The sequence below is a fragment of the Plectropomus leopardus genome, chromosome 13 (genome assembly GCF_008729295.1).
Source record: "Plectropomus leopardus isolate mb chromosome 13, YSFRI_Pleo_2.0, whole genome shotgun sequence".
Taxonomy (NCBI): domain Eukaryota; kingdom Metazoa; phylum Chordata; class Actinopteri; order Perciformes; family Serranidae; genus Plectropomus; species Plectropomus leopardus.
Window position 1 is genome coordinate 19,427,715 of NC_056475.1, and position 20,216 is coordinate 19,447,930.

The 20,216-nt window shown below is 41.8% G+C and overlaps 1 protein-coding gene across 1 annotated transcript in view; it reads left to right on the top strand.

Annotated features, from left to right (window-relative positions):
* Window positions 1-450: 450 nt before the first annotated feature.
* The window catches only part of frem2a (FRAS1 related extracellular matrix 2a), a 65,875-nt gene continuing 46,109 nt past the window's right edge, over window positions 451-20,216 (top strand). The window contains exons 1-2 of the mRNA XM_042499407.1: window positions 451-5,508; window positions 8,322-8,411. Of these exons, the coding sequence (XP_042355341.1) occupies window positions 507-5,508; window positions 8,322-8,411 (5,092 nt within the window). The 5' untranslated portion in view covers window positions 451-506. The remainder of the gene's footprint in view (window positions 5,509-8,321; window positions 8,412-20,216) is intronic.

Consider the following 20,216-nt stretch of genomic DNA (forward strand, 5'->3'; position numbering starts at 1 on the left):
TCATCAGTTTGTCTGAATGCCCACAGATGACATGATAATATGATCTGCTACTCATGAGCAATACTTAAACAGACTATTTTTCTCCAGGGCAATATTATCTTTTAACACCACTGGTATATCTCACAAAGATCCAGACAGAAGAAACTCAGTAATTGCACTGGATGTAATGAATCTGTGTAATTCAGCTCATCTTCTAGTCCCCGCCCCCCTCCTGTGAATGTCAGCCGTGCTGTCCACTGGCGACAAAGCTGAGCTAACAAGCCCTCAAAAATGCTCCAATATGCGCAGAGATGGGCGGCAGCACTTTTACGCAGCCTCTCAAGTGTCTGAAGTTAAAACTCCTGCGCGCTATTGTCGCTCAGTATGTCGAGGGTCCGGACGGATTGATGCACGGGAGTCACCGTGTAGGCATCCAGCGGACTCCCAACATTTAAGGGATTTTTACCTTTTCGAGTAAAAAGTAGCGTTTTTCAACATCACCTCGGCAGAGCGACTTTTTTCCCCGGATGGTTTGGATCACCTCCCTCTCCACGATGTTGTTCCACAGACTTCTCCTGTGTTTTTCAGTAACAGGTTTTGTCTTCGCACAGCCCGACAGCTCTGGATTATTTTACGCGCTCAGATCTGAACTGTCAGAAGATGCAATCTTGGTGGCCAACAACGGAATACGCGTGCCTTTCGGAAGATCTGTCTTCATCGACCCCATCAATGATTTGGTGATTCAGACGCAGCCGGGAGACCGGTGCAGCATCACCGTGCTGGATAATGATCCGCTCTCACAGAGACCGGGGCACCTCTCTCCCAAAAAGTTTCCGTGTGATTTCGGTCCTAATGATGTGACATACTCTCACTACGGCTCGAGAAGTCCTGCCAAAGACAGAGTGAGGCTGCAGCTCAGGTATGATGCGCAAACCGAAACCGTTATTATCCCGTTTATGATGGAGGTTGAAGTAGTTTTTACGCAGCTAGAGTTACTCACCAAAAACATGCCTCTCACTGTTGATAATCTCAAAGCGACCAGCAATCCTATTGATAAGAAGATTTTAGAGTTCACTTATGACAGAGACTCTCACAAATGTGAGGTGACATCCCTGTCCAGCGGCAGCTCACTGCCAAGATATGGAAGACTCATAGATGGGGGGAAACTTTCCAAAATGATGGACTGTGATGAATTCACACAAGCTGACATCCGCTATGAGCACACGTTTGACCGCAAGTCTCCCAACAGGGACTATGTTCCCATGGTTGTGGAGCTGCATGATAAGGAGGGCAACCTGGTGAAACAGGAGTATTTCCATCTTATGATTCGCATCAAAGAGGGAGAAGAAAACACTCCCCCCAAACCCAGCTTTGTGTCCATGATGATGATGGAGATCAGCCAGTTTGTCATGACTGCCCTGACTCCTGATATGCTGGCTGCTGAGGATGCAGAGTCAGACCCAGATGAGCTTATTTTCAACATCACCTCTCCCTTATCATACGAAGAGGGCTACATAGTCAGCACTGATGACAGAAATCTCCCCATTACGTCTTTCTACCAGAGAGACCTGCGCGAATTGAAAATAGCCTACAAGCCCCCCTCCCTGGACTCAGACACTGAGAGGATTTTCCAGCTTGAGTTTGAGGTGGTAGACACAGACGGAGCTGTCTCAGACCCTTTCGCTTTTATGATAGTTGTGAAGCCGATGAACTCTTTAGCCCCTGTTGTGACGCGTAACACTGGCCAGCTGCTGTATGAGGGGCAGTCCCGGCCTCTCTTCAGCGCCCACAACTTGGAGATAAGTGATGAAGACGACCTGGATGCTGTCACCATCACAGTGGTGGATGGGCTGCGGCACGGGGACCTCATGGTGCTGGGCTCTCACAGGAAGCTCTTCACACCTGCTGACCTTATGACAGGGGTTGTTGTGTACCAACACGATGGGAGCGACACATACAGTGACAACATTGTCTTCAAGATGTCGGACGGGAAAAACGAAGTCGAATTCCTTTTCCCAATTACAATTGTCCCCACTGATGACGAGCCGCCGATTATAAATGCGAACACTGGCCTGGTGCTGTTCAAAAACCAGATGATGCCTATATCTCCCCTCATGCTCAGCGCTGCTGATATTGACTCTGAGGACTCAACTATTAAATTCACCATCGTCCCTCCCTTTTCTACTATTGGCACAGTGCTCTTAAGGCAGTCGGATGCCCCCGAGGACCCCTCTTCTTGGAAGTTCAATGCTGAGGATGAAGTGTATGAGAAGGAGGTGACAGAGTGGCTTCAGAAAGACATCACTGACGGGAAGCTGTTTTACAAGCACACTGGCCCTCACAACACAGACACCATCATGGATCAGTTTGTGTTCAAAGTTCAAGATGACAATGATCCCCCGAATGAGTCAGGAGAGAGTGCGTTTATAATCCGAGTGTTACCCATAGATGACGTGCCCCCTGAGCTATTCCCCGGCACCACCCTGCAGATGACAGTTCAGGAGTATAAGCTCACCCACTTTAGCAAAGAGGTTCTGCGCTACACTGATTTGGACTCAGAGGACAGAGACCTCAAATATACAGTTATCCAGCCCCCGGTAGATACAGATGAAAATAACCCAATTGCATTTGGTTCTTTGGTTCTGACAGACAACCCTGACACTGAAGTCACTGAGTTCACACAAGCGCAAATTAACCATCACAAGATCTCGTACGGCCCTCCGGATGTTGAGCTCGGAATAACAGCCCATGTCGTGCAGTTCCGTTACACTGTTGAAGATACAGCTGGGAACAGTGTAGAAGGAGCTTTCACCATCTACCTCCAGCCCGTCAACAACAAACCCCCTCAGATTACAAACACAGGCTTCACTGTGTTTGAACGTGGCATGCACATCATCAGTATTGCCGAGCTGGATGCCACAGACCTCGACACAGAGAGCAAACAGATTACTTTTACTCTGAGCCAGCCCCCTAAACATGGCCAGGTCCAGGTTGCATTCACTGATCTAGAGCAAAAAGGCTTCTTCAGACTTGAGGATATCCCAGAGGGAAAGATATCCTACATTCATGGCGGGGAGGAGACGATGAGCGATGAATTTCAGCTGGATGTCAGTGATGGGATTCATGTTGTAACCGTGACGGTCAAAGTTAATGTAAAGCCTGTTGATGATGAAACGCCAACTGTCAGCCTGCCCCCGGGAACAATCGGCTCTCACATGGACGTGCTGGAAAACGGAGCCACGGAAATCACAACTAATGTTATTCAAGGCCATGATGATGACACAGATGACCTCCAGCTGACCTTTATTGTGGAAGATCCTCCAGTTATGGGTGAGATATTGGTAAAAGGAGTGCCTGCCACTCAGTTTACGCAGGCTGATATTATTAATGGTGTGGTTGTGTATGCGCACACCGGTGGAGAGATAGGTCTCTCCTCTCAGCAGGACGGCTTCAATTTGACTCTCACAGACATGTCAGATGATTGGACTGTAGGTGGTAATAAGGTCAACGGAGTCCACGTTCGAGTCACTATTCTTCCTGTGGACAGCCAGGCCCCCGAAGTCGGAGTCGGGATTCAATTCAGTGTCATTGAAGGGGAGAAATATGCCATCGGCCCTCAGCACTTGAACGCTGATGATAATGACACACCAACAGATGATATCCTTTGCACCATCATTGTCCAGCCCACTGCTGGCTATGTGGAAAATATTTCACCCGCCCCAGGCTCAGAAAAGTCCAGATCAGGAACACCTATCAGTGCTTTCACCATGAGAGACATCAGAGAGGGGAATATCTACTATGTGCAGAGCATTCACAAAGGCGTAGAGCCAGTGGAGGACAGGTTTACATTCAGGTGCTCTGATGGCATCAATTTCTCAGAGAACCATTTCTTCCCGATCGTCATCATCCCAGCAAATGACGAAAAGCCGGAGATTTATCTGAGGGAGATAGTGGTGATGGAGGGGATGAACATCATCATTGACACTCCGATTCTGAACGGGGCTGACGCCGATATCCCACCTGAGGAGCTGATGTTCATCATTTCCAAACCTCCCAAACATGGTGCCATTTTAAACCAGCTGTCCACAGGCTCAGTTTTAGTGACTAATTTTACTTTGGAGCAGATTAGGGAGGCATCGAGCATTATTTATGAGCATGATGACTCAGAGACAACAGAGGACAGCTTTGATGTCACTCTGACTGATGGAAAGTACTCCGTGCAGAAAACAGCCGTGGTTATGATCATCGCGGTTGATGACGAGACCCCGAGAATGCTTATTAACGACGGCCTGGAGGTGGAAATTGGGGAGACCAAAGAGATCAACAACAAAGTGCTCAAAGCAACAGATTTAGACTCAGATGACAGTTCGCTCACATATATTATCCGGTTCGGGCCTGGTCAGGGTCTTCTGCAGAGGAAAATCCAATCTGGGTCTCTGGAGAACATCACGCGAGGTATGAATTTCACACAAGCTGAAATCGACGCAGGACTTATAGTTTACACACATAACGGTCAGGAGGGCATCCGAGACCTGGTTAAATTTGATGTGACAGATGGAATGAACCCACTGATAGATCGCTACTTCTACATCACTGTGGGCAGTATGGACATGGTGTTCCCTGATGTCATCAGTAAAGGTGTGTCTCTGAAGGAAGGTGGCAGAGTGACTTTGACCACAGATCTTCTCAGCACAACTGATCTCAACAGCCCTGATGAGAACTTAGTCTTCACTGTCACAAGGGCCCCTGTCAGAGGCCACCTTGAGTGTACAGATACTCCTGGGATGCCCATTGTGTCTTTTACGCAGCTCCAGCTGGCTGGCAGTAAGATTTACTACATCCACACGTCAGATGATGAGGTGAAAATGGACAGTTTTGAGTTTGAAGTCACCGACGGCTACAATCCTATTTTCAGAACATTCAGAGTCTCTATTGTGGATGTTGATAATAAGAAACCGGTTGTCACTGTAAATAATTTAGTGGTCACAGAAGGGCAGATTAAGTTAATCACACCATTTGAGCTCACAGCTGAGGACCAGGACACGGCTGAGAAGCTACTGAAATTCACTGTCACCCAGTTGCCCGTTCATGGTAAACTCCTTTACAACCAGTCGATGCCGGCCACCATCTTCACCAAGCAAGACCTTAACGAAAACCTCATCAGCTACAAACACGACGGAACTGAATCATCAGAGGACTCCTTCTCCTTTACAGTCACTGATGGCACTCACACTGATTTCTACGTTTTCCCCGACACTGTGTTCGAGACTCGCCGCCCTCAAACCATGAAGATCACCATCTTGGCGATTGACAATGGCGTCCCGCAGATTGTGGTGAACAAAGGTGCTCCCGCTTTGAAGAACTTACCCACAGGCCACCTGGGGTTCCCCATCAGCTCCAAAGTTCTGCGGGCAGAGGACAGAGACAGCAGCCCAGCGTCCCTCGTGTTCCATGTCACCACGCAGCCCAGACATGGTTACATCGTCAACCTGGGACAAGGAAACAACTCCATCAACACATTTAGTCAAGGTAAAACAAACACCCACTGGTATTATAATGTATGACCTTTGCATGTGGATGGCATAATCAAATGAGTGCTTTTCAGTGGTTAATTGATGGTGGACTTAAGACAAAAAAAAAATGGATTTCAATATGTAATTGTCAGTTCTGGTACACAAAATCCCCTCTCTCAATGTAACATTAAATTATTACAAATAATTATTTGCAGGCAAAATGAAATTAAAATGCCTTTCCCAAAAATTGTTTCAAAATTGTTTATATTTAAACAGTGTTATTACTGTGCTTATTTGGCAGATCAAAGTGATTTTAATCAGTCTTTTTTTGTCAAATAATTAGAATCCTCTAACTTGTGATTTGATGCCCATGTGGTACTAAACTTAAGAGAAGAAGTGTTAAAAATCCCTGCATATCTGTAAGTCTTGATTAATGTCTCACGCTGCCTACCAAAGATTTTAATTTATGGAGTAATAATTATTCGTATGTGTGACAAGTGCAGGCTTGGGAATTTCAATAGTTAATTTGTGGGCCTGATTTAGATGTGCCTTCCTCATCAAATCATAATTAGCAGACCAAAGTTAGAGGCTGATGTTTCGCACAAATGTCTTGTAGACGGTTAGGGATGAATAATTTATTATTCCTGCATCTCCGGGGAAATGTTCACATCTGATGTTCTCTACAGTGGTTTGTTAAATGAAGCAGGACAGAAGGAGAAGGATCATGAGAAAAGGTCAGAGCAGATCTTTTAGTGACAGGATGGCATTTGAGTTGTGGAACATCCTCGTGGTTTGCAGGTCCGGTCAAATTTTAGGCAATTTGTTGCAATTTGTGCATGTTAAAAAATTCATATGGAAACCTGAAGCTTGTCAGGAAAAATCAATTTCTATACGGCACCTGCAGAAAGAGCAAGACACGCCACTTGAGCAGTGAATATGTAAACATTCCTGTGTGTGTGCATGTCTTTATTGATAATGCAGACAGAGTCAAGACCCCGCTGATTGAGGTTTATACTGCAATCAATGCAGTATTTCATGTCACGCTGAGGCAATCACACAAACAAGTAAGAAAATTCACCTGCTTGTGCCACAGCTTGGCATAAGCACAGAAAGGGGCTGGGAACACAGAGTGAAGAAAAAGAGCTCTTCGGTGTGCAGGAGACGGACACTTCTGACAGCCACAGCGCGGCTGCAGTCTTTGAAAAAAAAAAGGACACAGATGAGACAAGAGTGTGTTGAGAAAGAGAGGCAGAGGGGCAGAAGAGGGGGCAGAGAGAGCAAGTAAAGTGGAAGAGAGTGCAAAGGAGGCAGGGGGAAGAGGGGGAGGTGTAGGTGGCATGAGAGAAATAAAGAATGAGGCAAGGGGCGTGAGAGAGTGAGTGAGAGAGAGCAAACAGGCTCGTCAGAGGAATCAGTCAGGTGAAAGAGACAATCCCTCGCTCTTTATTTACTCTTCCCATTTCCAGGGCACATCCCATGAGACTTTCTCTTTAAATATTTGATGAACAATGTGCCCCTGGTTCACAGTGTTGACTTTACATCTGCAAGGTCCTGGGGTTCAAGGCTGTGTCACAACACTCCGGAGATTAGCTTTTTCTTGCTGCCTTCCCTCTATGATCACATCGATACTTGCTAATGTGAAAAGATGATTCCTAATCTGAGACAGTACACTTGAAAAAAAATCACTATTTAATGTATAAATGTGGAATAGATTTTTTTTGTCTGTGTCATGTTTGAAGGAAATAAGGAGAGGCAGGAATGACAGGAAGCCACCGAAGAGGTTTAAGATGCGTCCCAGCCAGGAGTCAGGGGTTTATACTTTTATGAACCTCCCTCCTCTGAAATCTATTATTGAAGGAGGTGGTTCGGAGAGGCCAAGCCCTTTCACAGTCTTGATGATTTTTCCTGCACTGTAATAGACGTTTCTGGAGAATGATGGTGTGAAAAAAAGAGGCAGGCAGAAACCCTGTAATTCACAGAAGCTAGGAAAACAGCTGTGGAAGTGTAGGTGCCCGTTGCAATCCTGCTTTTAACATTCTTACCCTCGTCTGTCATTAAAAGATCCACTGTCACCTGTTTTTTCTCGGGCTGTTGACTCAGAGAGCTGGCAGGTTCAGGATTTAAATGCTTGCTGTTGGTTTAGCTCGAGCCGTCTTGGATTTGAGGTTGTGGCCTTATCGTCCAGGATTACGGATGCATGACTTTCAGAATGCTTTCTCTGGTAGAAAATTGTTCACGCTGAGTGCTGCTGATAAGGAGCAGAATCAGTGTGATACTAGAGACCTGCTGTTATTGTAGCTGATATGGTGCCGAAGCAGGACAGCTTCCATCTTTGAACAATTATTCGACAGAGAGAGTGTTTGAACGAGCCATAAAGCCATAATACAACTTCAAAGTGTGTTTGAGGCTATTTCTGCGCAGCCAGCGTGAAACTTCACACGGAGGGTTTTTTGTTTTTAATCTTAAAATGCAAATTGTTTCATAAATATATATTTTTAATCTCGACAAGGGCAAATCTCTTCGATATACAGTTTATAATTTAGCCATCACCTTGCTCTAAGTTGGTGCAAGGTTAAACTTTTCATCACATATTATCTCACATTGACAGGATAGTTTGAAATGCAGAGTACACTTGCCTTCATTTGCATGTCATTAATTACATCAAAACATTTGTCAATGTTTGCTTGTAATTTCATTTTTTCCCCTTTGTTGGTTTTGAGGTTGACTATGTTTATTTAATTTATTTAAGGGTTTTTTGTGCTTCTTGTAGCCCAGATTTTTACACCTGTGTGACTACCTGACACTTAAAAAGTTAATTTCCTGTTACAGCTGACATCAATGACCTGAACATCTGCTATGTGCTGCGGAAAGAAGAAAATGCTACATCGGATGTCTTTCATTTCTCTGTTGAAGATAACGGTAAGATTTCAAATTTTTTCTTTTCCAATTGCATTTTCATTTTAGCCACAGAGACTTAACAACACCGTATGAGCAGAAAGGTCCTGAATGCGTTGCCAAATGACATTTGTGGATAGATACAAATTGGCTTAGATGAAGATCAAACCTGTCACTTTTTGGATATGCTATGATCTCTCTAACCTTTAGACTTTTTTGCAGTGAATCTGTAACTTTTTTCTCTCTGAGTTTCTACTGTAGTTGTCAGGGTGTGGAGAATAGTTAGTTTAATTGTGTAAATTGTTCTTGGCAGTCTTTTACAGACACATCAGTAAAGAACATTTTTTATCTTTCTGCTGTTTTCATTCCTAATCAATAAGCTCAACGGAAGTCTTTTCTCTATCAGCCTCAGATTCATGAGGCAACTGATATTTGCACTGACTTCATTCGATTCAGGATTTGCCTATAAAGTAATCTGCCATTCAGAGCAGCAGTGCAGCTGTGGGTCAGAATATCAATCTCTGACAAATCTGTGTAGGTCGACAGAGGCTCTTTGTCTGTAACTGTACACTGCACACGATGTTACGTCGTATTAACTGACTGGGGAACTGATGAGGCTCACAGGTTCATCAAAGATAGGAAAGTAATTTTTGAGGTGCCAAGATTAACGCACTTCACTTTCACAGTTTCATGATTTAGTGCGACTGCCTGTGTAATTTGTGAATATGACTGCAGAAAATGTCAAGTAGAATTATTTTATATTCTATCTTGAGCCAAGGCTGATTTCTCAGGGCTTGTTTTGTCAGCAGAGCGAAAATCTCAAACAACATTTGCTGAAAATACAAGCAATACAATAAATAATATAGATCACAATGGAGAAGGGCTGAGTTGTTCAGTCTAAACTGTGTTTATGTCAGTATTAGGGACCTATTATGCTTTTCTTTTTTTTGGTCATATGTATATAAAATGTTACACTGTCGGATGCTCATATTAAACATGGCTAAATTTTCATAATGAGGTAACCATATGTAAAAGTAATCCCCGTGAGCAAAAACCTCAGGCTTCAGACCGATCTGAATAATTGGTTTCCAGTTTTCTTTTTTTTATGATACCGACTGGTGTCAACTCCTGATGGATTTTTTATATGGTCATGTGCTCCAGGCACGGTGCTGTAAGTGTTAACATCACAGAGCCTACACTGCTACATGTGGCTACATGCTCACGCTGTCTATAGCAGGTAGAAGGACTTGCTATAGACAGTCAGATGTTTCCCAGATGCAAGTACACATGTGTATATATATATACACATATATATACACACACGTTAGATTGTGGTATAGGGCGTATATGCATGTCTGAGTGTATGGGGTGAATAGTCAATTAAAATAACGTTAACATAGGTAGTAGTCCATTTTGATAGATGTTTGTACTTGACAAATAACCTACTCTGCATTTGTGCAGGTTGTAGTCCGTTCTGATAGATATTTGTATCTGACAGAATGACCTACTCCACACTTAACTACAATTTTACAAATAGTAGTCAATTCTGATGGATATTTGCACTTGGCAGAATGACCTACTCCACATTTAACTACGTTTATACAGGTAGTAAGTACACCTGTGTCGACAGTTTTGTTGTTTTTACTTTCACTGCCAGAATCAGCGATTGCAGGTGTAAATTAGAGCAGCAGGGTAATGCAATGAAAGTGACCGGTTAGCTAACTGACCATAGTACCACCATCCAAAAAGAGAAAAACAGTGCAACAAGCAACCCAATATATTAACTTTATTTCTCAGTTGGTCCAGGGAGCAATAGGGAAAGAAGAATTATGCTGTTGTGTTTCTGCCAGAACATGTATGATGCAGCTTTTGTTGGTTATTTTTACAGCAGAAAGTGCAGCTGTACACAGTCATTACCCAGATGCAACTACACTGCCACATGTAGCTTAAGGCTAAAGTTAGGGAAACATACAGTCTTGGTTGCTGATGTTGTTAATGTCTCCCTGATATTTGATCAAATTCCTGTAGTATCATGTCTGGTTTTGAAGACTTTGGTTTAGAATATTTTATTAGTGCTGCTATACTCTGTTACAATCGTTCCCTGGCTGCAATGACAGGGTATAAATGCTGGCATTATTATTTTCATCTTAAAAAAACCCCTACTGTGCTGTGATTGGCTTGTAACACATTAATGTGACGAGTACTAGCCAATAACTGCATGCAGTACTAGTCAACTGCAACACAGTAGGGTAGGACGACACACACAGACACACAGAAACGGCAAGATTCAGAGGGGGTGTTTTGGAAAGAGGGCTAAACTAGACAGGAGCTAAAACAGAGCCTTTTCAGACAGAGGGTCATTAAGGGTCTTTCAGCATAGACATTATGAGAAATATAAAGTGCTTTTTGACCATTAAAGCAAGTAAACATGTTCTAGTAGAAACTGAAAAAATAAAAAGTATGAACCCGGCAATGAGCATATGGTGTGCAGTTTCATTATTTGCCTTCAGAGGGTTAGGACAACCCTCGCACAGAGCAAAGACCACTTTCCGTTTGAAGAAATTACCAACACGCTTTCATTTAATGTGTAAAATCCACCGCATTATGACTGATTTTAGATGCATTATGACTGTCATTTACTTCCTGATTTATGCACATGAAATGGCCACTTAAAGTTACGTACATTTCGCTCTATATGTTGGCTTGCAATGCGCATGAAATTAGAGTCCATTTACTGAGGCAGCAGTTAATGAAGCAATCAGTGATTGGCAATCTCATGTAGGACAATTCTGTCAATGAAGGAGCTTGGTGGCTGCATTTCTCTGAGATCTGGTATATCAGTGGGCCCCTACCAACAAAACATATACAAGAGGAAAAGCATAAACATTAAGGAAAATGCACTCCAAATTAATCAGGCTAAAAACATAAGAATTGAAGCACAAACAAAATTGACATGGAGCAAATAACCAAACATACACAAAAGGCTGGTTGTCTTAGTCATGTTAGAAGCACGTTTCCTTTTTGTTTTTTCTATGTGTTTTGTCCTTTTGGGCCACCATAACCAATAATGATCATATATATTTATCGAAATGTTTGAAAAGCAATGCAGTTTTAAATAAACAACCACGTGGAATCACATGAAAACTAATACACTTAATGTATAGATTTCATATTAAAAAAATAAGGTACACACAATGAATGCTTTAATAGGACCTTCACATTGTGGTTTAAGTTTAAATATCATGACCACAGAGCCACAACTCCCAGAACACACGATATAAAGCAGTCAGATAATGGGGAGTTGTGGGTTCAGTTCTTACTGACCTATGCTCTCTTTTACTTTCTTATTTTTGAACCAAATAAATAGTTAATTAAACTTTTTCAACTCCACCAAAACCTTAATGTGCGTGTGCAAATACGTGCATACTTTTGTTTGTGTGTGAAAATATCTAATTTACACACACACACAACCTACTTTTTTGGTTAAATGTTCATGCATTAAGATACAGAATGCTTTTGGAACAACTTAGTTCTCTCATCATGTTCATTTTTCTCCTGTATGATCCAATATGATGGTTAAAGAGTGAACACTCTCAGAACAAGTGATGTAGAGATGTAAGCCTCCCATCATTGAGGTGTTTGAATTTAATGGACTTTGCAGGGAAATTCTCAGATTCACAATCAGATACTGAGTTAGATTCTCAATGCCTCAGTAAATCACAGGACTGTATCATAAAGTGTCGATTTAAAACATAATGTTGAGATCATGGATAACTTACATTGGCAGTGCTGGGTGCATTCTTCAATTTTAATGGGGTATAAGAGTCCTCTGGTAAAGATAATTCTCACTTCAAGTTTAAAACTACCATATGTCTTAACCACCAACAGCAGAAAAAAATAATCTGCTCTCCACATAGCACAAGAATAAATATGTTGCACACTTTTTGTCTGAAAACATGAACTAATGGTTTTGCAAATTAGTCCTAGACTCAATTTTCATACAGTGGTGCTTATGCACTGAGAGGACAATGCTAATGTGTGGAAGAATAACAGCTCTTTTATGCACATGAAAGGAGAAACATTGACTAATTGATTGTCCATGCTCATGTAAAGTTCTCTCTCTGCTCTCGGCAACAGTCTGGTTCTAATAAAAAAGCCCACAGCTTTTAAAAGGAAATCTGTAATTGAAGTACATGAGTTTATATTATCAATCCACTGGATCCACTTGGGCTTACTTCCCTCTCGGGAGAATTGGTGTTACTGGTTCCGGATATAGAGTTTACAAAGGAAAAAAAAAACATTGTTAAAAGGGAGGTCTACAGTGAATCGCAGCAGGTAGAACAAAGTGCAAAACATCCTTGTCATCAGCTTCCTCCCCAAAAATCCCCCAAATCAACTCCTCCATGTCTACAAGCCTCTGTTTTACAGGAAGTCAGCATTATGTGTAACATGACATTAATGCAAGCATGTACAGTATATATATTTTATGAAAATGTCTTCAAAACAGATGTGAGCAGCTATGCACTCACGCAACTAATCCCACACATGCATGCACAGCATAGTGCAGAGGGGTAGCTGTAGGCTAAGGGGCGGTCTGGCCTCCAGCACAAAGAGGTGTTTGATATTTAAGAGCCCAGGCAGCATTGTGGGTAATGAGAGCCCTGGGCGTCTGAGCTGGGCAGAGCTCCGAGGCAGCCACTGGTAATTACGTGGCCCTATTACAGGCTCATCTACAGGGGAAGAGTAGCAGGAAGCACCTTCTTTCACAGGTTAGGACCCGCTGGGATCACTGTAGTTAACTGTAATGGGTTGCAACACGGTTTCCCAGGCTTCTCTTTGGCCGTGGGATGTTCATATGGCAGTTATAATGGAGCAGTGGGAAAAAAAACAACACAAATTATAATGATGAGGCTAATTCAAGGATGATGAAAACAAAATACTCACAACACAAAGTAGGTCTGCAACTATGATGATTCTGCCAGTTAGTTTCTCGATTAATTGACGAATCATTTTGTCAAAAATGTTTTCTTATTTTGTCAAAAACTTACACATGGTCTGTTTACTATCCTATCAACAAACAAAACCAGGAAAAACAAATCTTCAGTCAGAAGTTGGAGAATGTTAACTACTAATCCATCAGTTATCACAATAGTTGTCAATCTTTTTCAGTAGATTGACTCATTGTTTTCATTCTATTAACCTTGGCAAGAGTTTCCCAGTGGTTTTATTGTTGGCAACGCTGTTGAAAGACCACCGTTTTCCGTTTTCGTCAGAGCCGAGCAACTACCTACAACACAACACATTTTCTTTTCCACAGTTACTTCAGTTGTTCCACCATCCATTTACACTATGTGGGATAGTAACTGCAAAGAACTTACACTGAATACTCTTCGCTATTGGGGATGGCTTCCTACAACACTAGCTGGGATATCTAAAAACACTGGTTTATCACCTGCATGGGTGTGGTTTTGCAGGATAAGCTCTCAGACAAGCTCTGTAGTTTCTCAGCCTGTGACTGCTTGGACATACATTACATGATGTGTGCAACTTTATAGGGATACAGAACAAAAGTCCTGCTTTATGTTGGTTAGATAAAAAAGAGAAGCGGCTACTTGTATGGCTAAAACTTGGAAAACTAGTTTACTATTCATAAAGATAAAATGAGATCACTTTATTTGTCACGTTTGAAGGCATACAGAATAATATTCATATTTTCCCATAATTTGTGCATTTGGTCTCATATCTGTATATCTGTGTCATTATTCCATAGCTGTTACATTGTGCAGTTAACATTTACTTCAAAATGGTACAAAGAACAAAACTTGTCTATTTCCGCTATAAAAGCTCAGTTCATTGAAATAAAAAAACACACATTTTCTCACTGAACTATAATAGTGCACATAGTTTTAGTTTTATTTGTCCATGCTGTGAGATATCAGAGATGTCTTAAACCAAAGCTCTCTGCATGGTTAGATACCACTGGGGGTAGGTGGGAAAAACATGTTGTTTTTTAATATGGGTGAATTTCCATGTTTTAGACACTGGCACTAACCCTGCCGCTTAAAAAAAACAATCATAGAAATTTGTAATAATTTAAATGCAGTTACAATGCAAGAGATGTTATATATATATATTCATACACAGAAAGATCTTGCTGAATTAGACCAGCAGGTTTCATCTCAACCTCTCTGCTCATCCCGCCATTTGTTCTCTATGTTCCTCCTCCCACTGCAAACGAGGTTGATTGTTACAATAGAATCCTTTCATCCCATCTTCACCCCTTCTTGCACATGAGCAACCCCGACATACCACTCCTTTATCTAGAGTTACATTATTTCCCCTTTAAAAAACCCCCCGCAGCTTCTACAATATCCTCATTTTATCCATGTTTCACTGCACACACATACACATCACATAACATTTTTTTGTCTTCACAAATATCTCTTGATTGTATAACAAAATATTTTGCGTGTAACTCTTCCCTTGTTAGTTTTAGAAGACTAATTATCACCGCAGACTACTCTGCAAGGACACTAGTTCTTTATTGTCAGTTTTGTTTGTGCAGGATGTGGACTGTGCGTAGATAGGTCTCTCCCCCCCCCCCCCCCCCCCCCCCTATAAAAGCCCCCTATAAAAGCATTGCCAACACTTCAGATGAAATGACCTCCTCGTGTTGCCCTCTTCTCTGTTGAATGATAAGCGCAGCAAATTATTTATGAGCACGCAGACTTTCTTTTCTAACAGATGAAAGGAATCAGTCGCTGAAAAAGAAATAAATGAGTCAATTTTAAAACAGCTTCTATAATATCTTTGAAACTCTTTAACTCAACAGCAGAAAGACTCGCAGAGTTTGATTATGTCTTGGCTTAGAAGTTTGAAGTCGTCCAGTGAATGTAGATGGGATAATCCGGTTTTAGATTGCTGGATTTCCTGGAATTTCTTGAGAAAGCTGCCTTTAATTCGTTTGCCAAACTCATTGTACTATAACTTTTTCCAATCCTCCTTTAATACATATCACCTGCTTTAGAAGAACCTAAAAACAAACAATTACAAGCTTAAACTGACTGTCACCACAGCCACGGATGGAGGTTAATCCCTTGACCTTCTTTTGTTGTTGTCAACATGTCCAGCAAAGTTTACAAATCAGGGCAGAATTACAAGGTAATACATCAGCATGCAGCACAGATACACACACACACGCACACACACGCTCACACGTCCCCTGGCTTTAGGAGAGGATTCTCTTTATCTGTCTGCATTCAGGAATTTACTGTCACTCACTTCTCCAAGGGGCCAAACTCTCCTATCTTTATCCTCTTCATCTCTCCCTTCTCACACTGTCACTCTTAGATCATGTTGGATGTGTTTTATTCATTTTCCATTCTTTCACACCGCTCAGCACCCATGTTCATTATATATTTCATTCTTTAGTGTTATTTTTGTCTGTCTCGCCGCCTATCAATGTCCTCTTTTTCTCCCAAGGTACAGTCTTAATATTTTGCCCTCCTGTCTCGCTGAGTTTAATCTCAAAGTGTGCTGCGGTTTATTGTGCCGACTCTGTCTCAGGCATCAGGATTCGGTTTTTACTGTCACACCCTCGCTGTCTTTTCCTGCTGTCTGCTACCGCCTGCCGTGTTTGTCTGTCAGCGCCGGTGCTGATGGATCTCTCTGTTGTAGGATTACAGCACATTCTGCAGTTGTGAATGTCGCTCGCGATGATCCGCATCTCATTAGAGTGCCGGGATGAGAGTGTGAGACTTGTTGAAGAGATTTTTCATCATGTTAATCATGTTTGATTCTGTGTCTCCTCTGTGCTTGACAGCCAGCGCTCGACATGTAAACACACGAGTGTGACCAAACACCCTGCAATCTTCAGAATCAACAAAAAACTGGATCTTTTTGATTCATTTCGGTACTGAAAGGTTCTGATTTACATTTCTTGCCTAATTATCTGTTAGTTGTTTTTTTGTACTTAAGTTTTTCTGTCACCTTTTTTCCTCACACAATTTGCTCTTTTTTAAGCATTTTTTTTAAATCAAATTTTTACCCTGTCTTTCCTCCTCCTTATATGGCACTTGATTTTCTCTACAAACTGTAGAAAAGTTCTAGCTCACATAAAATCTCATTCCATTTTACAACCTTTGTAAGTCATCCTTGCTGTCTTTCTTTTGTATTTAATGGCTCTTAATGGCTCTAAATGGATCTTTAATTTATATTTAAATCACATGACCATAACAAAGTAAAGAGATGCATTTTCCTTTTCACATTGCAATATAAAAATAAACAGCACTGGGGAGCTGTTGTGAGCTCTCCATTATTTTTTTTGTATTTTGAAACCTCTAATAAAAACCATATATCTGAAAGTAAACATTCAGAAAGCCACAGATGTAAAAAGGAACATTTTCTGGCAAAATAAAGTTTTGCTTTAAGGATTCGGAGGGTGTAATGGAGGGAAATGAGAGCAGAGGAGGGAAAGTAGAGCTTTCAGTAGCTAGTTTATCAACTCTGTGCTTAAACACAGTTTGCTCTCAGGAGTACCAGAAACCATTCTGAGATACATTAAACTCATCTCTCTGTTAAATATTATATTGGTGGCAGGGGGAGACTTATGCTGTAGCTAGAGCGATAGGCGTGCTGAAGTTATGTCTCTGTGATGAGCACAAGAAGAAAATCCTGCAGAACAAGTGCTTTTAGGTGTTCTCATTCATCTGACACTCGACAAGCACGAGGGCGGGTGTATGCACACGCGTGCACAACTGCAGACACCCGCCTCGAGGAAGCCACCATTTCTTTGTCCCAGAGCCTTCTCCCTTTAAGCTACGCCCAGAGTCGTATACGGCTGTCTTTGTAGACATCAGTGAAAAACCTCACGGTTATTAAATGTATCACACGAACTTCAAAGGAGGGAGGATTCTCAGCCCCAGATGTCAGTTTCTCATGGTTTCATGTGCGAGGTCGCTTAAGGTGTTTCTGCAGCACAGTCTTGCCTCATGGCTATTGAATTTAGGGAGGAAACATTATTCTGTTGCACGCAACTTTTTATCTCTTGAGGTGGTTGAGAGGGCAATACATGCGCCTTTTACTTCCTTTGTTGCCCAAAGGCACACAATCACTGTAAAATGCTCTACACCAGATTGGTCCTTCTGTTCAGTTTGGTTTGATGGCCTGTGAAGCGACTGATCAAAAGCAGTGGCTAGTGGAAATAATCACCTAAACACATGAAAAACCCAACAGTCAAAATGCACTTGATCCTGGTAAATTAACAACAAAGAGAGCTCACACACATTGGCTTCAAATTGCCCTAGAGTTGAGCAGCATTTTAAATACTTCTGTTTGCCCAGGGCCACAAATTCCTGGTCAGCCTACTGATATCTCACCACACCTCAGGAGGTTTCCACTATCACGCTGATTGCCTTAGGCCAAGTGTAAATGTAGTGGGATACACACACACACACACACACACACACACACACTGGATTGCTGCTTAAAGACCTGTAAAATGGCCTTATTTCAGTCTGATATATGCATGGCCACACACGCACACACACTCTCCTTGTAGAAGAAAGACACAGCTGAGTGCAGAAACCATCACAAACTTTTCTGATCCTCTTTGCCACCAGTTGCACACACACACCAAGCCTCCCATCGTTTATACAGTGACTGCCACACATCTGTCAGGATAAACTAAAAGGTATTGAAGCATCCTGAGGGGGAGTGAGGTATTTGTATTTTCTCACCCATCACAATTTATGTAGAGAGGTACTCCTGTCAGATGGATGGTGCGTGGGCTCCTATTACTACAAGAATACTGCTGCTAGTCTATTTTAGCAGGAAAGAGTGTCACAGCGCTTCACATGCTTTGTAAAAAGGAACTTGTTGCCAACTGAATAAATAGCAGATTTGGCGATTGCTTCCCAGTCCAATGTTTCTCGAAAGTTTTCCATGGTGAGAGAGAGATCATCGGGTTTGTTGGTTGCCAGTTGCACTGGGAGTTGGGGACTCGTATACAAAGGAGTACAGAAGACAGATGGAGACGTAACAGTGAGGGAAGGGCCACACCGCCAGCAGCAGAATAAATGTACTGAGCAGCAGACGGCATCGCCTCGCTGTGAAACGTTTCCTTTGATTTGGGGTGTGAAGTCTCAGACACGTACACATACACAGACAGTTGAAACTCAAAGTCAAGACAGCTCTGATTTTTTTAAGACTGGAGCTAAGAGCTTAATCTCACGGTTGTTTTGATTCAAAAATATAAAGACAGTAAAAAAAGATGCTTTAAAAAAATTTAAAAAAATTTAAATACCATTTTAACAGCGTTGACTGTCTCTGTTTTATCAAAAGCACTACGGTCCAGCACAAAGAGAGGTGACCTCATACAGGATAGGTACCCTCCCTCCCTACTTCACTACTAAACACACACACACACACACACAAACACACAATACTTGCCTCATACATCCCCAAAACCTGTGAATGATACTTCCACCTTTAAGTGTGAAGGCTGCACATAAATGGAAGTTACGTTTATTGGTCAAGCATGCGTCTGTGTTGGAAACGTGTTTGAAAAGCATCGAGTCTTAAGATTTAATGTTGCAATTTTGAAACCCCATTTGCTGTCACGTTGCAGAATAAGTGCTCTATCCACATTTGTTATGCCCGGTGGTGGCCATTTACAGACTGTCAGATCTATTTGTTGCTTGAAAATTTCGGTCTGATGTCCTTGTCATGCCAAGATGGAAAATAATTATGTCGCTGTGCCGCATGTAACATACAGCATTATGGCAGGAATTAGCTGACATTGACATTCTTCACTTAGTGATATACAGTACAAAATAGCAGAGCTACTAATGGCAGTGCATTGGTTGTAAAGGTGATTTGACAGGATGGTGTAATAACAGTAGTTATCGCTATGTTCTAAGAAAAGCTTGAAGTGGTGCTTGCTAGGCTTTTGTACTTTATGAAATTACACGTTAAAAGGAGCAAAGTAATGTCATGTCCTGTAAAAGTTTTTGTTTTGTTTTTTTCATTTAAATCCATGAAACATCAGTATATAGACACTGTTCAGGGATATTTCTGGCTGTCTTACCCTGTTATTCTTTTTTCTCTAAACTCTGACTTTTCTGTTTTCCCTCAAGTGTGTCAAGCAGAACATGCATGGCAGGTCTTATGGTCTCAAATCATACAATCTCACAACCCATAGGCTATTGGTCTGATGATGATAAAGCCTCTGAGGGCAACAGCCAATAATTCTGTTCTGTTGTAGCCAGCGATATCAAGGCCAAGACTTCCTCTTTTGTGTGGCGATCATTGTTTACAGTTTGATTAGCAACTTGAGAAAGGTCCAGACAACATTTTGGCTAATCTCTGTTGAACAGATATCTGCATATGAATGCAAATAATAGTAAAGGTTAATATAAAGCAAGACCATCGCCAGATGATAGCTGATGGGTTCAGAGATTTCATTTCGGCCTCTCGCTCTCCACACAAACCTGCAGGCAATCAAGACCTGCTCAAATGTGATTTGTCAATACTTGTAATACTTGTAATACTCAGATTGTAAGCAGAAATGAACACTCCTGATACCTAAATCTTGCCCAGTTGCCAAGGCTACTGATTCTGCATACATATGCAAATGCTGTTATGCTGTTTATAGAGATTATTTTCATATGGCTTTGAATCAAGTCAGAATCAGATTAAGAATTTGATTCTGACTTCCAAAAAACTGACTTCCAATTCCACTTTAACACTATCATCTCTGGACTTCTACATAGTCTCCACAAGTAGGTCAGTACTTACTTTAATGTGCTTTCAAATGAATGATTGTACCTT